This window comes from Triticum aestivum, chromosome 6D (assembly GCF_018294505.1).
Source record: "Triticum aestivum cultivar Chinese Spring chromosome 6D, IWGSC CS RefSeq v2.1, whole genome shotgun sequence".
Lineage (NCBI taxonomy): Eukaryota > Viridiplantae > Streptophyta > Magnoliopsida > Poales > Poaceae > Triticum > Triticum aestivum.
This window is the reverse complement of record NC_057811.1, coordinates 411,030,959-411,051,398: the sequence shown is the minus strand read 5'-3', so window position 1 is coordinate 411,051,398 and position 20,440 is coordinate 411,030,959. Positions and strand designations below refer to the sequence as shown.

Genomic DNA, 20,440 nt, shown 5'->3' with positions numbered 1-20,440 from the left:
CTTGATTTGTGCCAACCCAACAGACACTTTCGGAGATACCCGTAGTGCACCTTTATAGCCACCCAGTTATGTTCTGACGTTTGGCACACCCAAAGCATTCCTACGGTATCCGGGAGTTGCACAATCTCATGGTCTAAGGAAAAGATACTTGACATTAGAAAAGCTTTAGCAGACGAACTACACGATCTTGTGCTATGCTTAGGATTGGGTCTTGTCCATCACATCATTCTCCTAATGATGTGATCCCGTTACCAATGACATCCAATGTCCATGGTCAGGAAACCGTAACCATCTATTGATCAGCAAGCTAGTCAACTAGAGGCTCACTAGGGACATGTTGTGGTCTACGTATTCACACATGTATTACGATTTCCGGATAACACAATTGTAGCATGAACAATAGACAATCATCATGAACAAGGAAATATAATAATAACCATTTTATATTGCCTCTAGGGCATATTTCCAACAGTCTCCCACTTGCACTAGAGTCAATAATCTAGTAACATTGTGATGAATCGAACACCCATAGAGTTCTGGTGTTGATCATGTTTTTCCCTAGGGAGAGGTTTAGTCAACGGATCTGCTACATTCAGGTCCGTATGTACTTAACAAATCTCTATGTCTCCATCTTGAACATTTTCACAAATGGAGTTGAAGCGACGCTTGATATGCCTGGTCTTCTTGTGAAACCTGGGCTCCTTGGCAAGGGCAATAGCTCCAGTGTTGTCACATAAGAGAGTCATCGGGCCCAACGCATTGGGAATAACTCCTAGGTCGGTAATGAACTCCTTCATCCAGATTGCTTCATGTGGTGCCTCCGAGGCTGCCATGTACTCCGCTTCACATGTAGATCCCGCCATGACGCGTTGCTTGCAACTGCACCAGCTCACTGCCCCACCATTAAAAATATACACGTATCCGGTTTGTGACTTGGAGTCATCCAGATCTGTGTCGAAGCTAGCATCGACGTAACCCTTTACGACTAGCTCTTCGTCACCTCCATAAACAAGAAACATATCCTTAGTCCTCTTCAGGTACTTCAGGATATTCTTGACCGCTCTCCAGTGTTCCATGCCGGGATTACTTTGGTACCTTCCTACCAAACTTACGGCAAGGTTTACATCAGGTCTGGTACACAGCATGGCATACATAATAGACCATATGGCCGAGGCATAGGGGATGACACTCATCCTTTCTCTACCTTCTGCCGTGGTCGGGCATTGAGCCGTGCTCAATCTCACACCTTGCAATACAGGCAAGAACCCCTTCTTGGACTGATCCATATTGAACTTCTTCAATATCTTGTCAAGGTATGTGCTTTGTGGAAGACCAATGAGGCGTCTCGATCTATCTCTATAGATCTTGATGCCTAATATGTAAGCAGCTTCTCCAAGGTCCTTCATTGAAAAACACTTATTCAAGTAGGCCTTTATGCTTTCCAAGAATTCTATATCATTTCCCATCAATAGTATGTCATCCACATATAATATGAGAAATGCTACAGAGCTCCCACTCACTTTCTTGTAAACACAGGCTTCTCCATAAGTCTGTGTAAACCCAAACGCTTTGATCATCTCATCAAAGCGAATGTCCCAACTCCGAGATGCTTGCACCAGCCCATAGATTGAGCGTTGGAGCTTGCATACCTTGTCAGCATTCTTAGGATCGACAAAACCTTCTGGCTGCATCATATACAATTCTTCCTTAAGGAAACCATTAAGGAATGCCGTTTTGACATCCATTTGCCATATCTCATAATCATAGAATGCGGCAATTGCTAACTTGATCCGGACGGACTTCAGCTTCGCTACGGGTGAGAAAGTCTCATCGTAGTCAACCCCTTGAACTTGTCGATAACCCTTAGCGACAAGCCGAGCCTTATAGATGGTCACATTACCATCCGCGTCTGTCTTCTTCTTAAAGATCCATTTATTTTCTATGGCTCGCCGATCATCGGGCAAGTCAGTCAAAGTCCATACTTCGTTTTCATACATGGATCCTATCTCGGATTTCATGGCTTCAAGCAATTTGTCAGAATCCGGGCCCGCCATCGCTTCTTCATAGTTCGAAGGTTCACCATTGTCTAACAACATGATTTCGACAGGGTTGCCGTACCACTCTGGTGCGGAACGTGTCCTTGTGGACCTACGAAGTTCAGTAGCAACTTGATCCGAAGTTTCATGATCATCATCATTAACTTCCGCTCTAGTCGGTGCAGGCACCACAGAAACATCTCCCTGAGCTGCGCTACTCTCCGATTCAAGAGGCAATACCTCATCAAGTTCTACTTTCCTCCCACTTACTTCTTTCGAGAGAAACTCTTTCTCCAGAAAGGATCCATTCTTGGCAACAAAGACCTTGCCTTCGGATCTGAGGTAGAAGGTATACCCTATAGTTTCCTTAGGGTATCCTATGAAGACGCATTTTTCCGATTTGGGTTCGAGCTTTTCAGGTTGAAGTTTCTTGACATAAGCATCGCATCCCCAAACTTTTAGAAACGACAGCTTAGGTTTCTTCCCAAACCATAATTCATACGGTGTCGTCTCAACGGATTTCGACGGAGCCCTATTTAAAGTGAATGCGGCAGTCTCTAAAGCATAACCCCAAAATGATAGCGGTAGATCGGTAAGAGACATCATAGATCGCACCATATCTAATAGAGTGCGATTATGACGTTCGGACACACCATTACGCTGAGGTGTTCCAGGCGGCGTGAGTTGTAAAACAATTCCACATTTCCTTAAGTGCGTGCCAAATTCGTGAGTCAAATATTCCCCTCCACAATCTGATCGTAAGAACATTATTTTCCTATTACGTTGATTCTCAACCTCACTCTGGAATTCCTTGAACTTTTCAAAGGTCTCAGACTTGTGTTTCATTAAGTAGACATACCCATATCTACTTAAGTCATCAGTGAGGGTGAGAACATAACGATAACCACCGCGAGCCTCAACGCTCATTGGACCGCACACATCAGTATGTATGATTTCCAATAAGTTGGTTGCTCGCTCCATTGTTCCGGAGAATGGAGTCTTGGTCATTTTGCCCATGAGGCATGGTTCACACGTGTCAAATGATTCATAATCAAGAGACTCCAAAATTCCATCTGCATGGAGTTTCTTCACGCGTTTGACACCAATGTGACCAAGGCGGCAGTGCCACAAATATGTGGGACTATCATTATCAACCTTACATCTTTTGGCATTCACACTATGAATATGTGTAACATCACGTTCGAGATTAAATAAGAATAAACCATTAACCAGCGGGGCATGACCATAAAACATATCTCTCATATAAATAGAACAACCATTATTCTCAGATTTAAATGAGTAGCCATCTCGCATTAAACGAGATCCAGATACAATGTTCATGCTCAAAGCTGGCACTAAATAACAATTATTGAGGTTTAAAACTAATCCCGTAGGTAAATATAGAGGTAGCGTGTCGACGGCGATCACATCAACCTTGGAACCATTCCCGACGCGCATCATCACCTCGTCCTTCGCTAGTCTCCGCTTATTCCGCAGCTCCTGTTTTGAGTTACAAATATGAGCAACCGCACCGGTATCAAATACCCAGGAGCTACTACGAGCGCTGGTTAGGTACACATCAATAACATGTATATCACATATACCTTTGGTATTGCCGGCCTTCTTATCCGCTAAGTACTTGGGGCAGTTTCGCTTCGAGTGACCGTTTCCCCATCAATAAAAGCACTCAGTCTCAGGCTTGGGTCCATTCTTTGGCTTCTTCCTGGCAGCTTGCTTACCGGGCGCGGCAACTCCCTTACCGTCCTTCTTGAAGTTCTTTTTACCCTTGCCTTTCTTGAACTTAGTGGTTTTATTCACCATCAACACTTGATGTTCCTTTTTGATCTCCACCTCCGCTGATTTCAGCATTGAATATACCTCAGGAATGGTCTTCTCCATCCCCTGCATATTGAAGTTCATCACAAAGCTCTTGTAGCTAGGTGGAAGCGACTGAAGGATTCTGTCAACGATCGCGTCACCCGGGAGATTGACTCCCAGCTGAAACAAGCGGTTGTGCAACCCAGACATTTTGAGTATGTGCTCGCTGACAGAACTGTTCTCCTCCATCTTACAATTGTAGAACTTGTCAGAGACTTCATATCTCTCGACTCGGGCATGAGCTTGGAAAACCATTTTCAGCTCGTGGAACATCTCATATGCTCCGTGTTGCTCAAAATGCTTTTGGAGCCCCGGTTCTAAGCTGTAAAGCATGCCGCACTGAACCAGGGAGTAATCATCACTACGCGACTACCAGGCGTTCATAACGTCTTGAGTTGCTAGGAAAACATGTGCGTCACCTAGTGGTGCTTCAAGGACATATGCTTTCTTGGCAGCTATGAGGATAATCCTCAGGTTACGGACCCAGTCCGTGTAGTTGCTGCCATCGTCTTTCAGCTTGGTTTTCTCTAGGAACGCGTTGAAGTTGAGGGCAACATTAGCGTGGGCCATTTGATCTACAAGACATATTGCAAAGTTTTAGACTATGTTCATGATAATTAAGTTCATCTAATCAAATTATTTAATGAACTCCCACTCAGATTGACATCCCTCTAGTCATCTAAGTGATACATGACCCGAGTCAACTAGGCCGTGTCCCATCATCACGTGAGACGGACTAGTCATCATCGGTGAACATCTTCATGCTGATCGTATCTTCTATACGACTCATGTTCGAACTTTCGGTCTTCCGTGTTCCGAGGCCATGTCTGTACATGCTAGGCTCGTCAAGTCAACCTAAGTGTATTGCGTGTGTAAATCTGGCTTACACCCGTTGTATGCGAACGTTAGAACCTATCACACCCGATCATCACGTGGTGCTTCGGAACAACGGACCTTAGCAACGGTGCACAATAAGGGGGAACACTTTCTTGAAATTTTAGTGAGGGATCATCTTATTTATGCTACCGTCGTTCTAAGCAAATAAGATGTAAAAACATGATAAACATCATATGCAATCAAATAGTGACATGATATGGCCAATATCTTTTTGCTCCTTTTGATCTCCATCTTCGGGGCGCCATGATCATCAACGCCACCGGCATGACACCATGATCTCCATCATCATGTCTTCATGAAGTTGTCTCGCCAACTATTACTTCTACTACTATGGCTAACGGTTAGCAATAAAGTAAAGTAATTACATGGCGTTTTCATTGACACGCAGGTCATACAATAAATTAAGACAACTCCTATGGCTCCTGCCGGTTGTCATACTCATCGACATGCAAGTCGTGATTTCTATTACAAGAACATAATCAATCTCATACATCACATATATCATTCATCACATCCTTTTGGCCATATCACATCACACGACATATGCTGCAAGAACAAGTTAGACGTCCTCTAATTGTTGTTGCAAATTTTTACGTGGCTGCTATATGTTTCTAGCAAGAACATTTCTTACCTACGCCAAAACCACAACGTGATATGCCAATTTCTATTTACCCTTCATAAGGACCCTTTTCATCGAATCCGATCCGACTAAAGTGGGAGAGACAGACACCCGCTAGCCACCTTATGCAACTAGTGCATGTCAGTCGGTGGAACCTGTCTCACGTAAGCGTACGTGTAAGGTCGGTCCAGGCCATTTCATCCCACGATGCCGCCGAATCAAGATAAGACTAGTAACGGCAAGTAAATTGACAAAATCGACGCCCACAACAACTTGTGTTCTACTCGTGCATAGAAACTACGCATAGACCTAGCTCATGATGCCACTGTTGGGGATCATTGCAGAAATTAAAAATTTTCTACGCATCACCAAGATCAATCTATGGAGAAACTAGAACTGAGAGAGAGGGGAGTGCATCTTCATACCCTTGAAGATCGCGACACGGAAGCGTTACAAGAACGCGGATGAGGGAGTCGTACTCGTAGCGATTCAGATCGCGGTTGATTCCGATCTAAGCGCCGAACAACGGCGCCTCCGCGTTCAACACACGTGCAGCCCGGTGACGTCTCCCATGCCTTGATCCAGCAAGGAGAGAGGGAGAGGTTGGGGAAGATAACTCCAGCAGCAGCACAACGGCGTGGTGGTGTTGGAGCAGCGTGGTACTCCGGCAGGGCTTCGCCAAGCGTCGCGGGAGGAGGAGGAGGTGTTGGAGAGGGGGAGGGATGCGCCTTGGATGTGGTGCGGCTGCCCTCCCACCCCCCTCTATTCATAGGGGCAAGGGAGAGGGGGGACGGCCCCCTCCAGATGGATCTAGAGGGGGGGCGGCGGCCAAGGGGGGAAGGCTTGCCCCCCAAGCCATGGGGGGCGCCCCCTTTAGGGTTCCCCCCCAACCCTAGGCACATGGGCCCTAGGGGGGTTTGGCGCCCAGCCCACCTAGGGGCTGGTTCCCCTCCATATTCAGCCCATAGGGCCCTCCGGGGCAGGTGGACCCTCCCGGTGGACCCCCCGAACCCTTTCGGTGGTCCCGGTACAATACCGATAAACCCTCGAACACTTCCGGCGACCGAACAAGGACTTCCCATAAATAAATTTTTATCTCCAGACCATTCCGGAACTCCTCGTGACGTCCGGGATCTCATCCGGGACTCCGAACAACATTCGGTAACCACGTACAAACTATCCCTATAACCCTAGTGTCATCGAACCTTAAGTGTGTAGACCCTACGGGTTCGGGAATCATGCAGACATGACCGAGACATCTCTCCGGCCAATAACCAACAACGGGATTTGGATACCCATGTTGGCTCCCACATGTTCCACTATGATCTCATCGGATGAACCACGATGTCGAGGATTCAAACAATCTCGTATATAATTCTCTTTGTCAATCGGTACGTTACTTGCCCGAGATTCGATCGTCGGTATCCCAATACCTCGTTCAATCTCATTACCGGCAAGTCACTTTACTCGTTCCGTAATGCATGATCCCGTGACTAACTGCTTAGACACATTGAGCTCATTATGATGATGCATTACCGAGTGGGCCCAGAGATACCTCTCCGTTATACGGAGTGACAAATCCCTGTCTCGATTCGTGCCAACCCAACAGACACTTTCGGAGATACCCGTAGTGCACCTTTATAGCCACCCAGTTACTTTGTGATGTTTGGCACACCCAAAGCATTCCTACGGTATCCGGGAGTTGCACAATCTCATGGTCTAAGGAAAAGATACTTGACGTTAGAAAAGCTTTAGCAGACGAACTACACGATCTTGTGCTATGCTTAGGATTGGGTCTTGTCCATCACATCATTCTCCTAATGATGTGATACCGTTATCAATGACATCCAATGTCCATGGTCAGGAAACCGTAACCATCTATTGATCAACAAGCTAGTCAACTAGAGGCTCACTAGGGACATGTTGTGGTCTATGTATTCACACATGTATTACGATTTCCGAATAACACAATTGTAGCATGAACAATAGACAATCATCATGAACAAGGAAATATAATAATAACCATTTTATTATTGCCTCTAGGGCATATTTCCAACAAGCATAAATCCCACCTCCTCATTGCCTCCCAGCTTTTATAGGCGGGGTAAAACGCGGAACGACATCAGGATGATCCCGTAGCGTGGCAATAAATCACCCACTAACCCAAGCGTTGTGCGGTAATCACACACGGGAATCCAGGGGGCGTTTGTTAATTATCGTGCGTATCGATGTGCACCATATTTTTTTGATGGGACGTGACGACTGTGGGCCCTTAACCCACATCTGCGCGCCACGCTAACCGTCAGGGCCGAATACCATGTGACCAAGTGGGCCCACGGATAATATTGGTCCGTGTTGTTAGAGCCAGACCAGATCATCATCAGGTCTTGAGCACGGGAATACTTCATGACCAAGGAACGAATGCGCAAGAGTATTTTCGACGTGCAATTCGACGTTGATATGTCCAGACATTTGTCAGAAACCGAGGCGGTCCTGAACACCTCAGATTTAATCCGACGATCAAGACTTGGCTACAGAAGATAGATTCGTCGAACAAGTTTTCAAGACTGACGACTGAAGATGAGAGCATCTCGAAAGAACTAAGGTGCGTCCAGACTTGAAGACTGGTTCAGGGGCTACTGATGGTGTCCCAGCTAGGGGCCTCTCACGACTTCGTCTTCCGCCCTGGTGGCTGGGCCGAGGACACCCTTATCGGATCAGGAGTGGGACACATTTGGTGGCCCACGGCGTGTAAACGAAAAGCTCCCAAAGATTTGTCATGTACTCCAAGATGCTGGGTCGTCGAAGACTCGATCTCCTCATACGTAGCCAACTAGGATGTTGTAACCCTATGAACCCCTGGTATCTATATAAACCGAGGAGCAGGGCTTGTAGAAGACACACAACAATCTCAGGATAGATCATTTGTACTTTGTACCCAAACCATTGCAATAAACACAAGCATGCCGTAGAGTGTTATCTCTTCGTAGAAGCCTAACCTGGGTAAACCTTGTGTCCATGTTACCATCGTGTCTAGACGCCTAGCTCCGGATCCCCTACCTCGGGATCTTCCGAATTTAGCTCCATCAAATCTTAAAGAGCACATGATTTCACATTTTAGTGCTTAGGGAAGCGTTGTTTGACGCCATGGTGTCAATCATAATGCATGCAAAAAAACAAAACAAAAGTCTTACTTTAACTCAAAGCCAGACATGTGACGTGCTCGCTAAGTGATCCAAGAAAAAAGTGGGACACAAGTTGACGTCGATCTATCAAGCCACATAACACACTTCCATTAAAAGTGCTACGGAAAAGATATGGGTGATTCCGAACACCAAATGTAACGTGCCTTCATTTATGGGTCAACATAGACCAAACTTCGTCGTAATTTCGCCTACTAGACAATTTGTGCAACCCACATGTCTTGCATTATAATGTGGCACCAAAGGCCATTGATCTAGTAATTATAAAACTTTGCCACCAAATACATAGAAAACATTAGTGAAAACAAAAAACAGCCCAACTAATGACAGTAACGTTGGTCATGATAATGTGAACTTGTGTTGGGTTCTTTTGATATGTCATAGTGGGGGATAGGTGAGGGTACACAATTGTGGCGATTTTAGAACCTCACCTAGGCTAGTCACGCGTAGCAACGGTTCGCGCAGCCCACATAGCTCGCATCATAAATTTGTGTCGCGAAACTCTCGTGCCACCAATATGCATATTAGATTAGTGAGAATAATAGAATAACTCAAATAAATAAATAAGCAACACGGATCATAATAATGTGATACGGTGTTATGTTGACACCAAATGTAATAGATTTGTTGGGTTTTTTTAATCTTCTAACGCCAAATATAATAGGATGGTTTTTGCTGTGTAGTACTAGCCATTTTTCCTTCCACCACAACAAAAACCATCATGCACATAACATAGAGCAGCCATTTCCCCTTACGAAATACTGTAACAGAGAAGCGATGGTTTTACGGCACAGAGAAATGTGGGCGGCGCGAGGGGTAACCCTAAGGCCTTGTACAATGGGAGGTGCTTAGGAGAGGTGCTTAGAGAAATAAACCAGAATTTCTTAAGCACCGGTGCTTATTTGTACAGGGTAGACGCTTAGCTAAGCGTCTCTCCTGTAGAAATAGGCACTGGTGCTTCAGAAAAATCCGGTTTATTTTCCTAAGCACCACCCTAAGCATCTTTCATTGTACAAGGCCTAACAACGTGCCTTAATCGCTATAAATCCATGCCAAAAATCACCAGATCGACAAGCGTCCAGGTGTCTCGAGCGGGGAGTGGACGGCCCAGATCTGCCGCGCCCGGCCCCTCCCCCTCTTTTTATGCCCCTGCCCCGCTGCTCCTCCCCCAAAACCCCTCTCCCCACCATCCAGTCTCTCTCCAAATCTCGGGACAGAAAGGCCGCCGTACCGAATTAGAGATTGACAGCGGCGGGGCGGGAGCCAGCGAGCTCGGCGCGAACCCGGCCCCGGCGAGATGCTCGGCAAGCGGCAGAGGAGCATGCTGATGCGCCGGACGACCAGCCTGGCGTCCATGCCGTCGGTGCCCAAGCAGGTGCGCCAGGGCAGCGGCGGCGGCGGCGGCGACAAGGACAAGCCGGCGCGCGCGCGGCCGTCCTCCTCCGTGTCGGCCGGCGCGGTGGGGACGGGCGGCGGCGGCTACCCCTCTCCCGGGAGGGACGCCTTCGCCGGGCTGATGATCACGGCGGCGTTCCTGTCGGCCTGCGGCTTCTGCGCCAAGCCCCTCGGCCCCGGCGAGGACACCTACATCTACAGGTACCGCCGCCGTCCCTGCTTTCCCACCCTCTGTTCGGAAATGTCCGGTGAAATCCTCGTGTTTCGGCCATGGGTTCCATTTTTGTCCCTTTTCGGTGGCTTGCTGGCGATTTTTGGCCAGGCGCCGATCAATCTCTCGTGTTGCTTTGCGGTGCGAATTCCGCGCCGCTCGCTCGTTTTCCACGTCAGGGTTGCACTGCACCTAGATCGAATCTTCTTATCATGTTGCCGGCAGCCTACGATTCTGCGGACATGCTTGCTTAGATGCGAAATTCCGTGACGGCCTCGTGGTTCTGCTGGTTTATGCAACGGGGTTATTCATGACCCGTTTTCAATTATGAAAATCCAGTGCTAATTATTTGGAATTCCATCTGTTTAGTTTAGGCGAGTAGTAATTTAACGAACCTAACCTCGTTCATTAGAAAGGTAATGCTGATTCGACGCTAGTATAGGCAGTCCATCAATGCTTAATTAGTTCATAGTATGAATCTTATTCTCTCCTGTATTTTTTTGTACAGAATATGCCGATGCGAACTTTTTCTCTCGGCATATTATTTGTTGCCGATACATTATTGGCTTGCTCTATCATGTTCATTAATACTGCCAGTACTCGGTGTGTGTATTTGCTAATCAGACATGTACTGTTGGTGCATGGTGTGCTCATAGCTTTTTTTTTTTCTCTTTTAATTTTGGTCCCTGAATCATGTATGAACTGTCATGTCCCAAAATATAATGTCATTGGGATGCGTTTAGGTTTAGTTTACTAGTCAAGAGTCAAGGCAACATACTGTGCTCCTCTAAGCAACCCATTAAAGAATATTAATCAGCCAATCATATGAGTTGTTGTTTGATTATCATACCATAAACTTGGTCACTCGGTGCCATCTAACTCCAGTATTTCTTTCATTGTCACAATCTGTCATCGACCACACGGACTTGAACAAATACTAAAAAAAATTGATGGTTTCTTTACTGCAATAAAAGAAGGTTTACAATTATTCCCTAAAGATGTCCGCGACATTGTGACATGATGGACTGATGCTGAATTCCCTTGTCTGTCCGTGTTACCTGCAGGGGCGAGGTGGCATTCTGCAGCCAGGAGTGCAGGGAGCATCGGATCAAGAAAGACGAGCTCATGGAACAGAACTGCACCATCACATCCATCCGGGAGGCCCCGTCGGACCAGTCCGGCAGCGGCGGCGGCTCGGGCGGCGCCGGGGACGCCGTCGCCGCCGCATAGCCGGGCGGCCATTAGCTTACTCTATTATACTAGCTGCTAGTGATGTGCCACATATATTTGGCACATGTCCGCCATGTTTAAACCGCCCGTCCGTGTATACAGATCGAACTGGGTAGCCGGAAGTTGTTGTTGTGGGTGGTGATGCCCCAGTAGTGGCCGGTGACTGAGGATGCCATGTGACACATGGAACATGGTGGTTTCCTCTCCTGCCCCAGTGGAGAACCGAACCTGGACTGCAATGCAACATCAAATTGCGTACTGTCTTTTCGTAGTAATTCCTGTTTGCGCCGGTGTTTTCGTGCATTTCTCTTGCTGCTCTTGACGAAGTTGTCTGATAGCGTCAAAAACGCTCTCAAGTCTCCGTTGTCGCTGAGGCGGCGGTCAGGTCAGGGTGTTCAGAAGAATTTGACAATGTGCCTCGCCTTGAGGGGTGGCTAGTGGAGAAGAAGAGACAGAGGAGCAGTCAAGCGCATGGAAGCGTGCGTGTCGTTTGTTCTAGACGGTGGTCCGGTCCAGGCCTGGTCTGGTCTGCAGACGGGCGCCCGTGACCTGATCTCACCGGACGACCGCCGCCGCTGCAGATCAGAACGTGGGAAGCCATGGGCTACGCGAGTCTTGCTTGACCGGCCACCTGAGGGCCGGGTTTCTGTGCGGCTCATTGTATATTGCTGTCCATCGCTGGACACGACACTCGATGCGTGTTCTGCAGTGTTGATTGGGATCTGGAAATACCCCTGCAACGAAGCGATCTGTCCAGCGTCTTGGCACCCTCCAGAATCCATGGAATCTGCAGGTTCTTTGTCAGAAGCAGCGAGCAGTTTGGTTTCACTGGATAAGTTGGTACCAGCAATGCTCTGTCTTCTTTCACCGCAGAACAAACGGCCATTTCGGGACGGTAATTTTAGCTAAGCCGTCGACGTCGTCGTGCGCCGATGAAAGGTACTAACACTGAGACGCGACGTGACGCGTGGCCGGGGGCCGGAACGGCGAGCGCGTACGCGCAAGGACAGCGTCGAGGTGGTGACGCGGCGGGGTCACCCTTTTCCGGCGGCGGCCACCTCGTGACGGCGACAACACCACCTATACGGCCGACACATCCAACCTGCGGGCAGCGGCAGGATCACATCATGCGGGGACGTGTCAAGACATGGAGCAAAGGGAACCATGTGGAATGCTAGGACCCGGATGTGTTGTGCCCAGCAAAATCTTACTCCATGTCATAATTTAGTGCATATAGATTTCTAAAAGATCAAACATTACAGATTTTGACCAAATTTATAAAGAAAAGTATTTATATCTATAATATTAAATATATACAAATATGAAAGTACGTCTCTTTATGCATCTAAGGATATGTGTTTCGTATTCTAAATGTATATGTTTTCTCTACAAACTTGGTTAAAGTTTATAAAGTTTGATTTTTTTAAAAACCTACATTTACTACATTGTGGAACGGAGGGAGTACTCCCTGCATCCCGAATTACTTGTCAATTACATCCATTTTCACGCCAAGTAATTTGAGACGGATGGAGTATTTATGTGAATGTGATCGATCGAATCCATGTCTTTGTTTACTTTTCAAAAGTATCTTAAATATAGTAGAAATGACAACAAGATCTTTGGACCATACAAACGGTTGCTACATCCACTCGGGAGTCTTTATTCTTTAGGGCATCTTCAACACCGAACCGCAAATTTTCTCCTGCATCTGGCCACGGATATGGGGTCCCAGTCTCCGGACACGAATGCGAGTGTCGGCCTCCAATGCTATCCTGTATATCTGCATCAGTAAAGGGCAATTTAAAATTCAAATTTAGTAGTCTAATCCATACAGCGCGCCGGATCACACAGCACCGGATCGCTTGCCAGGTCATAACCAAAATGAGACAAGTATGCTTAGTTTTTATATGCCCAAATCCAAAAGCACATATTGTGGGCACGCCCGTTTGAAGGCTTGGAATGCTCCGGCTACGGAGCCGTCTGTACCGTGGGCGCGTCCGTCTGGGCATCGCGGCCTCCGCCGTGACGTCCACCACGACTACCTCGCCAAACACCCCCACCAAGCCCACCGGCGGCCATCCGTTTCTTGTGCTTCTTCTCCTTTGCGGCCTTCGCTTTGACACAACGAGTTTGCCTCGTAGCCGAGCTGATCATCCGGGCGAGCGTGATGCTCGGATCCTCCGGCACCTCCATCACCTCCATCTCAGGCACGTTCTCCTCCGGTTTCATGCATCGGCGATGGAAGGAAGGAAAGGGTCGGAGAAAAGGGCAGGAATTGGGTGGAGAGCGTCGGGGTATGGAAGAAGAGAGTGGGGGATTTGGCACAGAAACAGTGCAGGTTGCTATAAAAGTGCGGGCTTCGCCTTCCTTTTGGGTGGGCCGGGGGAGGGGGGTATGCGGGCGGTTTGAGTATTGGCATTGGAGATGCCCTTAACATGCCGCTCCGCTCCCCAATTGAAGCAGACCTGTCATTGATGATGATAGCTGGAAAGTTTTTATGCACGTGGCCCTAAGGAACAATGTCGTGGAGTCGTACTTGTTGCCACTGAACCCTTAATTAGTTTGTTGCGTCAGACACCAAATCTTGTCGCCGCACATGAACAATGAGAAATATTGTACTTGTCGTTCGAAGGAGACGGCGGTAGTCTACGTCGAAGCTGTACCAACCCCGTCTCGACAAGGCGATCAAGGTGCATCGAAGGCGGGATGATCAATTCGAAGATGAAGTGTCATCCCTGCGAGAAAATAATATTAACCTCTAACAGAAGCCAAGGCATCGGATCCCTTCCCCATCACCGACCATCGAAACGGCAGACAAAAGGGAGGTAGGTCCACGGACTCGTCGGTAAAACGGGAATCAGTTTACCCTAGCCGAGAGCCAAAGAATAATGGCCCGCATCTGGACCCATATTTATTGCAGTGAGACGCTGGCCTATGAATGGATCATCATCATCATCACACATTCCGCAGCTTCATCTACCATCTGACACGCTGACGTTGACGCACAGCTATATCGCAAGGCTTTTCTGTAGGAGCATCCTGAGTTTGCTGATTACACGGACGTAACGTAAAGTTGGATCATCTATTTTGAAACGGAGGGAGTAGGTACCGCTTGATCTCCTCGACGGTGGAGCCGTAGAGCTTCTGCACTTGTACCACCATGTGCTATTTTTCTCTCTTTTTCTGTCACTTCATGCTTGCGCTGGGTTGGAACCTTCCTGTGGTACGGGTTACGTACGTCAGACCATCGCTGAGCGGCGAGCCTGCACTGCAGTGTCAGTGTGTCACTGTCTTGGATGCAGGCGTAGCGTCGGGTGCTCCATGGCTTTCAGCACGCCTGCCTCCTACGCTAGGCGCCTGTCTCCCAAAGTCACGTTGCATGCTTCACCCCCGACGGCCTGCTGCCATGGATGCGGGGAGCCATCCCGAGTTCCCGACGATGCGTTTCTCGAAAGCAACGGTAGCTCTCATGGTTGCTTTGGTTTGCAGTCCGGGGGACAGGGACCGCCATGGCCCTTCCCTTCCATCTCGCTGCAATCGAGTTACAGACGATCGATCAGTACAGGTATGCTATTTGGTCATCTATGCAACTGCATGGAGGTTTGTCACTTGGCCAAGATAAAAGAAAAGATACCGCATGGACATTTGGGGCCGGAAGGATCTGCGTTGAAGATGCCCTGATGTGTTTGTGGGTCCAATAAGAAAATCCTACACCTACGTAAATTTACAATCTTGCTATGTCTATGTCGACTGAGACTTCATTAAGTCCCATTTGATGCTATATCCGTGAGATCTTACATTAAGATCCATGCAAAATTAATTTTCAGTTTTTTCATTTTCTCTCTTGCATGTTATGTCACTTGACTCGACTAAGACCTAACCACACCCAAAAAATTATGTACATTTAACGTAACTTTTCAACTAATTCAAATTTCAGTGGGGTGGGCCCGTTCCTGCCCTGATTCCAATCACAATCCTCCATGTTGACTTTACGTAAAAACAGTAGTAAATCATACATAAGTCTAGCATTGCTCGGTCCAATATGCATGTATGTATGCATGTACTTTTCGAGAAGCAAGGACCTCTTTAATTTTGTATTGCGATGTGTCGCCGTAACATCCAAAGGAACAGTTCGGGTGGGCGTACAAATCATTGGGGGCACAGATTAGGAGTACAAAGGCAGGATTGCAATCTGCCATCGATTTGACAATTGCCCGTGTTATTATTCATGCGGTTTGGTTTTATGTAGCTTCTGAAGTAACCGGTTCCAGGTGTGATGATCGTTGTTTATAACTAAGAAGATATTGGTGCCTGTGCTCCGTTGCATCTTTAGTTTGTCCTTTCTTCCGGCTCAAGAGGCATACTCGTTTTCTATGGCAATTTGCCTCAGTGTGCCCCCCCCCCCCCCCCCCCCCCCCTAATCAAACAGAAGTCCCAATCATTCCAGTTCACGTGGTTAGTATTTAATCGGTTTCCCGGTGTCTAATAAACTAGTTTAACTATTCGGTGGACAAGAAGGTTTGGCGAAAACCCCAGTACTCTCTGTACAGACTCTAGTACTACACTGTAGTAGCTGAGACAGGCTTATCGCGCAACCGGAACACAGGATGAGGAGCCGTGGAGTACACTGGTTCCTAGCGTAGTACTCTCTCCGTTTCAAAATAGATGACCCAACTTTATACTAACTTTGCTAAAGTTAGTATAAAGTTGGGTCATCTATTTTGAAACGGATGGAGTACTACGCTTTAGGCATGGCGTCATCTGGAACATATGTAACGCATGCACTGCTGAAGAGAAGAAAGTGTGATGCCAGAGATGATCGACACCGAGGCATGCAAAGGTGCCGGGGCAGGAGAAGGCGAAGATCCAGGTGTCTATGCCACGTCGCCGTTTGGCAGCTTGGCACGGCGAACAAATGAACAATCGTCGTCTGTTTCACGCGCGCGCGGCTCTCGCGCCAACGCCAGTGCCGGGTGCCGCAATCGCCGCGCCGCTGGCCCGGCACGTGGCCGAGGCTCCGTCGGCGCCTCCGCGGCTCCGCCCTCCTGTCTAAAGCGTCGGCGTGTACAAGCTAGGAGCCCGTCGATCTCATGAACCCATGGAACTGGTATCCGGTGGCTTGCTGATGTCATGTGACGCATGGTTAAATCCTTTCCTGGCCCGGTGGATATATAATCTGTCGTGTCGATTGCATCGTCGAATCGCACATGTTTCCATTCGCCCTTGACCGATAGATAAGCCATGAGAGCTCTCTCCCGAGCCTGTGCTGAAGATAACCTAACCTGATAAGCGGCCGGGGCGCTCCGAGCGATTCGACAATGGGCCTCGCCTCGGGGAGCAGACACATGCATATGCATGCATGCACATTCTAGACGGCGGCGTGGTCCAGTCCTGGGGTGCGGCGTTCGCCCGTGAGGACCTCATCAGCCTCGGTGCAATCAATCCGTGGCTGATCCACAAGGACGACCGCCGCTGCAGCCGGGGCAAATCCAAGCGGCACCGGCCTACCGGTACGGTAAATTTGCTTTCGCCGTCTAGGTCCGATGAAACGCAAAACACCGACGTGACCTGACGCGCCGCGCCGTGGGCAAGGACAGCGCCGAGGTGATGCGACGCCGGGGGTCATCGTTCTCCGGCGTGACCATACTAATTTACTCCCTCCGTTCCAAATTACTCGTCTGAACTAAAACCATGACGAGTAATTTGGAAGCGGAGGGAGTACTAGCCTAGGCATCCAACCTGCGGCCGGCCGGACGGGATGCCCGACGTGTCAACCCCATCACTATTTATTGCAGGTGAGAAGCAGCTGGCCTAGGAATGGATCAACATCACCGATTTCACAGCTTCGTCTACCTGACATGCTGACGTTCACAGCTGAGCTGACGGGAAAGTATCAGGTGATACCAGCCCTAGAATGCTACCATGATACCAACTCCGAAAATTCAAATTTAAACATGTCAAAGAATTCTGAAAAAAATCATGGATGCTTAAAACACATATGTAGACAACCCCTAAAAAATTCAGATCAAAATTTAAAACACAGAAGAAGAAGAAACAAAAAAGACAAATCCATCATGAATAGTGCCAAAAGAAGACAAAAGCAAAAATGACACTATTCACATCTAAATTTGTCATTTTTGTTTCTTCGTGTGTCTGTCGAATTTTAATCTAAATTGTTTAGGGGTTGTCTACATATGTGTTTTAAGCATCCATGATTTTTTTAGAATTTTTTGACATGTTTAAATTTGAATTTTCAGAGTTGGTATCATGGTAGCATCCTAGGGCTGGTATCACCTGATACTTTCCCCTGAGCTCTGCTAGGAGTATGATCTCCCTGAGACCCTGACGGCGGAGCTTGCACTGCCTCAAAACCACGTCACGTTCGGAAGGTACGAATGACGCACATCGGGCCACCGGCGAGCCCAGACACTACAGGAAACAGCTATTTTGCCGTCTGCCACGGCGGACGGCAAAGGCTCGAACGGCGGACGGCAAAGACCTTTGCCGTCAGCCGCGGACGGCAAAAGGCTCCGGCAAAGAAGGTTAGGTAATCGGCTCTTTGCCGTCCGCCTTTTTGCCTCTTTGCCGTCCGCTGGCGGACGGCAAAGAGGTGGGGCGTTAAGTTTTTTTCAAACGGGCGGGGGGTGGGGGCCACCTCCCTCTTTGCCGTCTGCCAGCGGACGGCAAAGAGCTGGCAGATGGCAAAGAGCTTCTTTGTCGTTTGCCATTTCTTTGCCGTCCGCTTTTTGGTAGCTGATGGCAAAGAGCTTCTTTGCCGTCAGCTAGCAGACGGCAAAGAGCTGGCAAATGGCAAATTAGCTGATTCCAGTAGTGAGACCGTCGACGTCTCGGATGCAAAGCGTAGCGTTGGGTGCTTCATGGCTTTCACGCCTGCCTCCTACGCTAGGCACTTGCTTCCCAAAGTCACGCTGCATACTTCATCATCTCGTGCCGTCCCATTCTTTAACCCTCTCCTTCTCGGAGAGAAAGGACGCAGTATGTTTTTCTCGAAAGTAACAGATGGGCCCTTTATGGAGAATGTCCATATAATAAGAGTAGTAGGACAGAGAAGCGCCATGAACTGTAATACGACATCGGCAACGCTATAAACCGGCCGCACTTAAAACTCTAACGGTGGAGCTTCTACTCCCTCAAAACCGTGTTACGTTGCAACCTTCCGAAGGCACGGATGACGCACGTCGGGCCACCGGCGAGCCTGGACTGTCGACGTCTCGGATCGAAAGCGTAGCGTCGGGTGCTCCATGGCTTTCACACCTACCTCCTACGCTAGGCACCTGCCTCCCAAAGTCACGTTGCATGCTTCATCGTCTCGTGTCGTCCCATTCTTTAATCTTCCCCTTCTCGGAGAGTAAGGATACAGTATATTTTTCTCGAAAGCAACAGACGGGGCCTTTATACAGAATGCTCATATAATAGGAGTAGTAGGACAGAGAAGCGCCATGAACTGTAATACGACAATGGCAACGCGGTCAACCGGCCGCACTTAAAACCCTAGCGGTGGAGCTTCTACTGCCTCAAAACCGCGTTACTTGCAACCTTCCGAAGGTACGGATGACGCACGTCGGGTCACCGGCGTGCCCGGACTGTCGACGTCTCGGGTGCAAAGCGTAGCGTCGGGTGCTCCATGGCTTTCATGCATGCCTCCTACGCTAGGCACCTACCTCCCAAAGTCACGCCGCATACTTCATCGTCTCGTGCCGTCCCATTCTTTAATCCCCCCTTCTCGGAGAGAACGGATGCAGTATATTTTTCATGAGAGCAACAGACGGACCCTTTATAGAGAATGTCCATATAAGAGTAGTAGTAGGACAGAGAAGCGCCATGAACTTTAACACGACAGCGGCAACACGGTCAACCGGCCACACCTAAAACCCTGACAGTGGAGCTTCGATTGCCTCAAAACCGTGTTACGTTGCAACTTCTGAAAGTGCGGATGACGCACATCGGGCCACCGGCGAGCCTGGACTGTCGGCGTCTCGGATGCAGAGCGTACCGTCGAGTGCTCCATGGCTTTCATGCCTGCCTCCTACGCTAGGCACCTGCCTCCCAAAGTCACACTGCATACTTCATCATCTCGTGTCGTCTCATTCTTTAATCATCCCCTTCTCAGATTGAAAGGATGCGGTATATTTTTCACGAAAGCAATAGACGGACCCTTTATAAAAGAATGTCCATATAATAGGGGTAGTAGGATAGAGAAGCCCCAATGAACTTTAACACGACAGCGGCAACGCGATAAACCGGCAGGGTACCAATCTAGCTAACCATCACCTCTTTTTGTGTGGTCATGGTGCTATATTATAGCTCGTGCGTTCTATACTCTGGTTGCTTTGGTTTGCAGTCCGGGGGGCATTGGAGCCTGCCGCCTTCTTTCCTATCCACATACACATCCACATGGACTAGAACAAGTTACAGCAGCTCGATCTACCCGCTTGTGATAAGGAAATGTCGCTGGATCTGGAAGCTAGTATGACAGGAGGTTTGTAGCTTGGGTAGGAGAAAGGAAACCCAGCTAAGAAATGGATGAATCTCTACTTTAGGTCCCATGCATGCACTCCTATTTTTTAGCAATGGTTCTTTTTTTTTCTCGAATACGCACGAGTGTGCGTACTATATTATATAGAAGGAATCGGGGTAAAGAGCCCGTCCACGTTAGCATTACAGATTACATATATACACTGCACACTAACTCTACTTCCACCCTCCACCTAGTCTGAAAGACTATCTACTCTCCGCTGCCCACTCCTCCACCTCTGCAAAGAAGGCGCCCATGGGTGGCACAAATTATTTAGGGCACTTGACCTGTTCGCAGGCAATATACTGCAATTGGATTGATTAATTTTGATAGGTCAATTGCTTGTGTTGCTATTTATACGGTTGGCTTTATGTAGCTCAGGGCATCTCCAACACGCCTACTTTCAAACCGTCTGGACCGCGCGTTCAGACGTGT

The 20,440-nt window shown here is 48.3% G+C and overlaps 1 protein-coding gene across 1 annotated transcript; it reads left to right on the top strand.

Annotated features, from left to right (window-relative positions):
- The first annotated feature begins 9,813 nt into the window (after window positions 1-9,813).
- Window positions 9,814-11,744, top strand: LOC123141796 (FCS-Like Zinc finger 6). The gene is made up of 2 exons (XM_044560871.1): window positions 9,814-10,229; window positions 11,304-11,744. Exons 1-2 carry the CDS (start codon window positions 9,931-9,933, stop codon window positions 11,467-11,469), a joined length of 465 nt encoding a protein of 154 aa, XP_044416806.1. The 5' UTR covers window positions 9,814-9,930; the 3' UTR covers window positions 11,470-11,744.
- The last annotated feature ends 8,696 nt before the right edge of the window (window positions 11,745-20,440 follow it).

What these genes read in the sequence shown, in the direction of transcription:
- LOC123141796 (XM_044560871.1), top strand. Translation starts at nt 9,931, where the DNA reads ATGCTCGGCAAGCGGCAGAGGAGCATGCTGATGCGCCGGACGACCAGC. An exon ending in GAGGACACCTACATCTACAG is followed by an intron (nt 10,230 to 11,303) that starts GTACCGCCGCCG and finishes TGTTACCTGCAG; the next exon opens with GGGCGAGGTGGCATTCTGCA.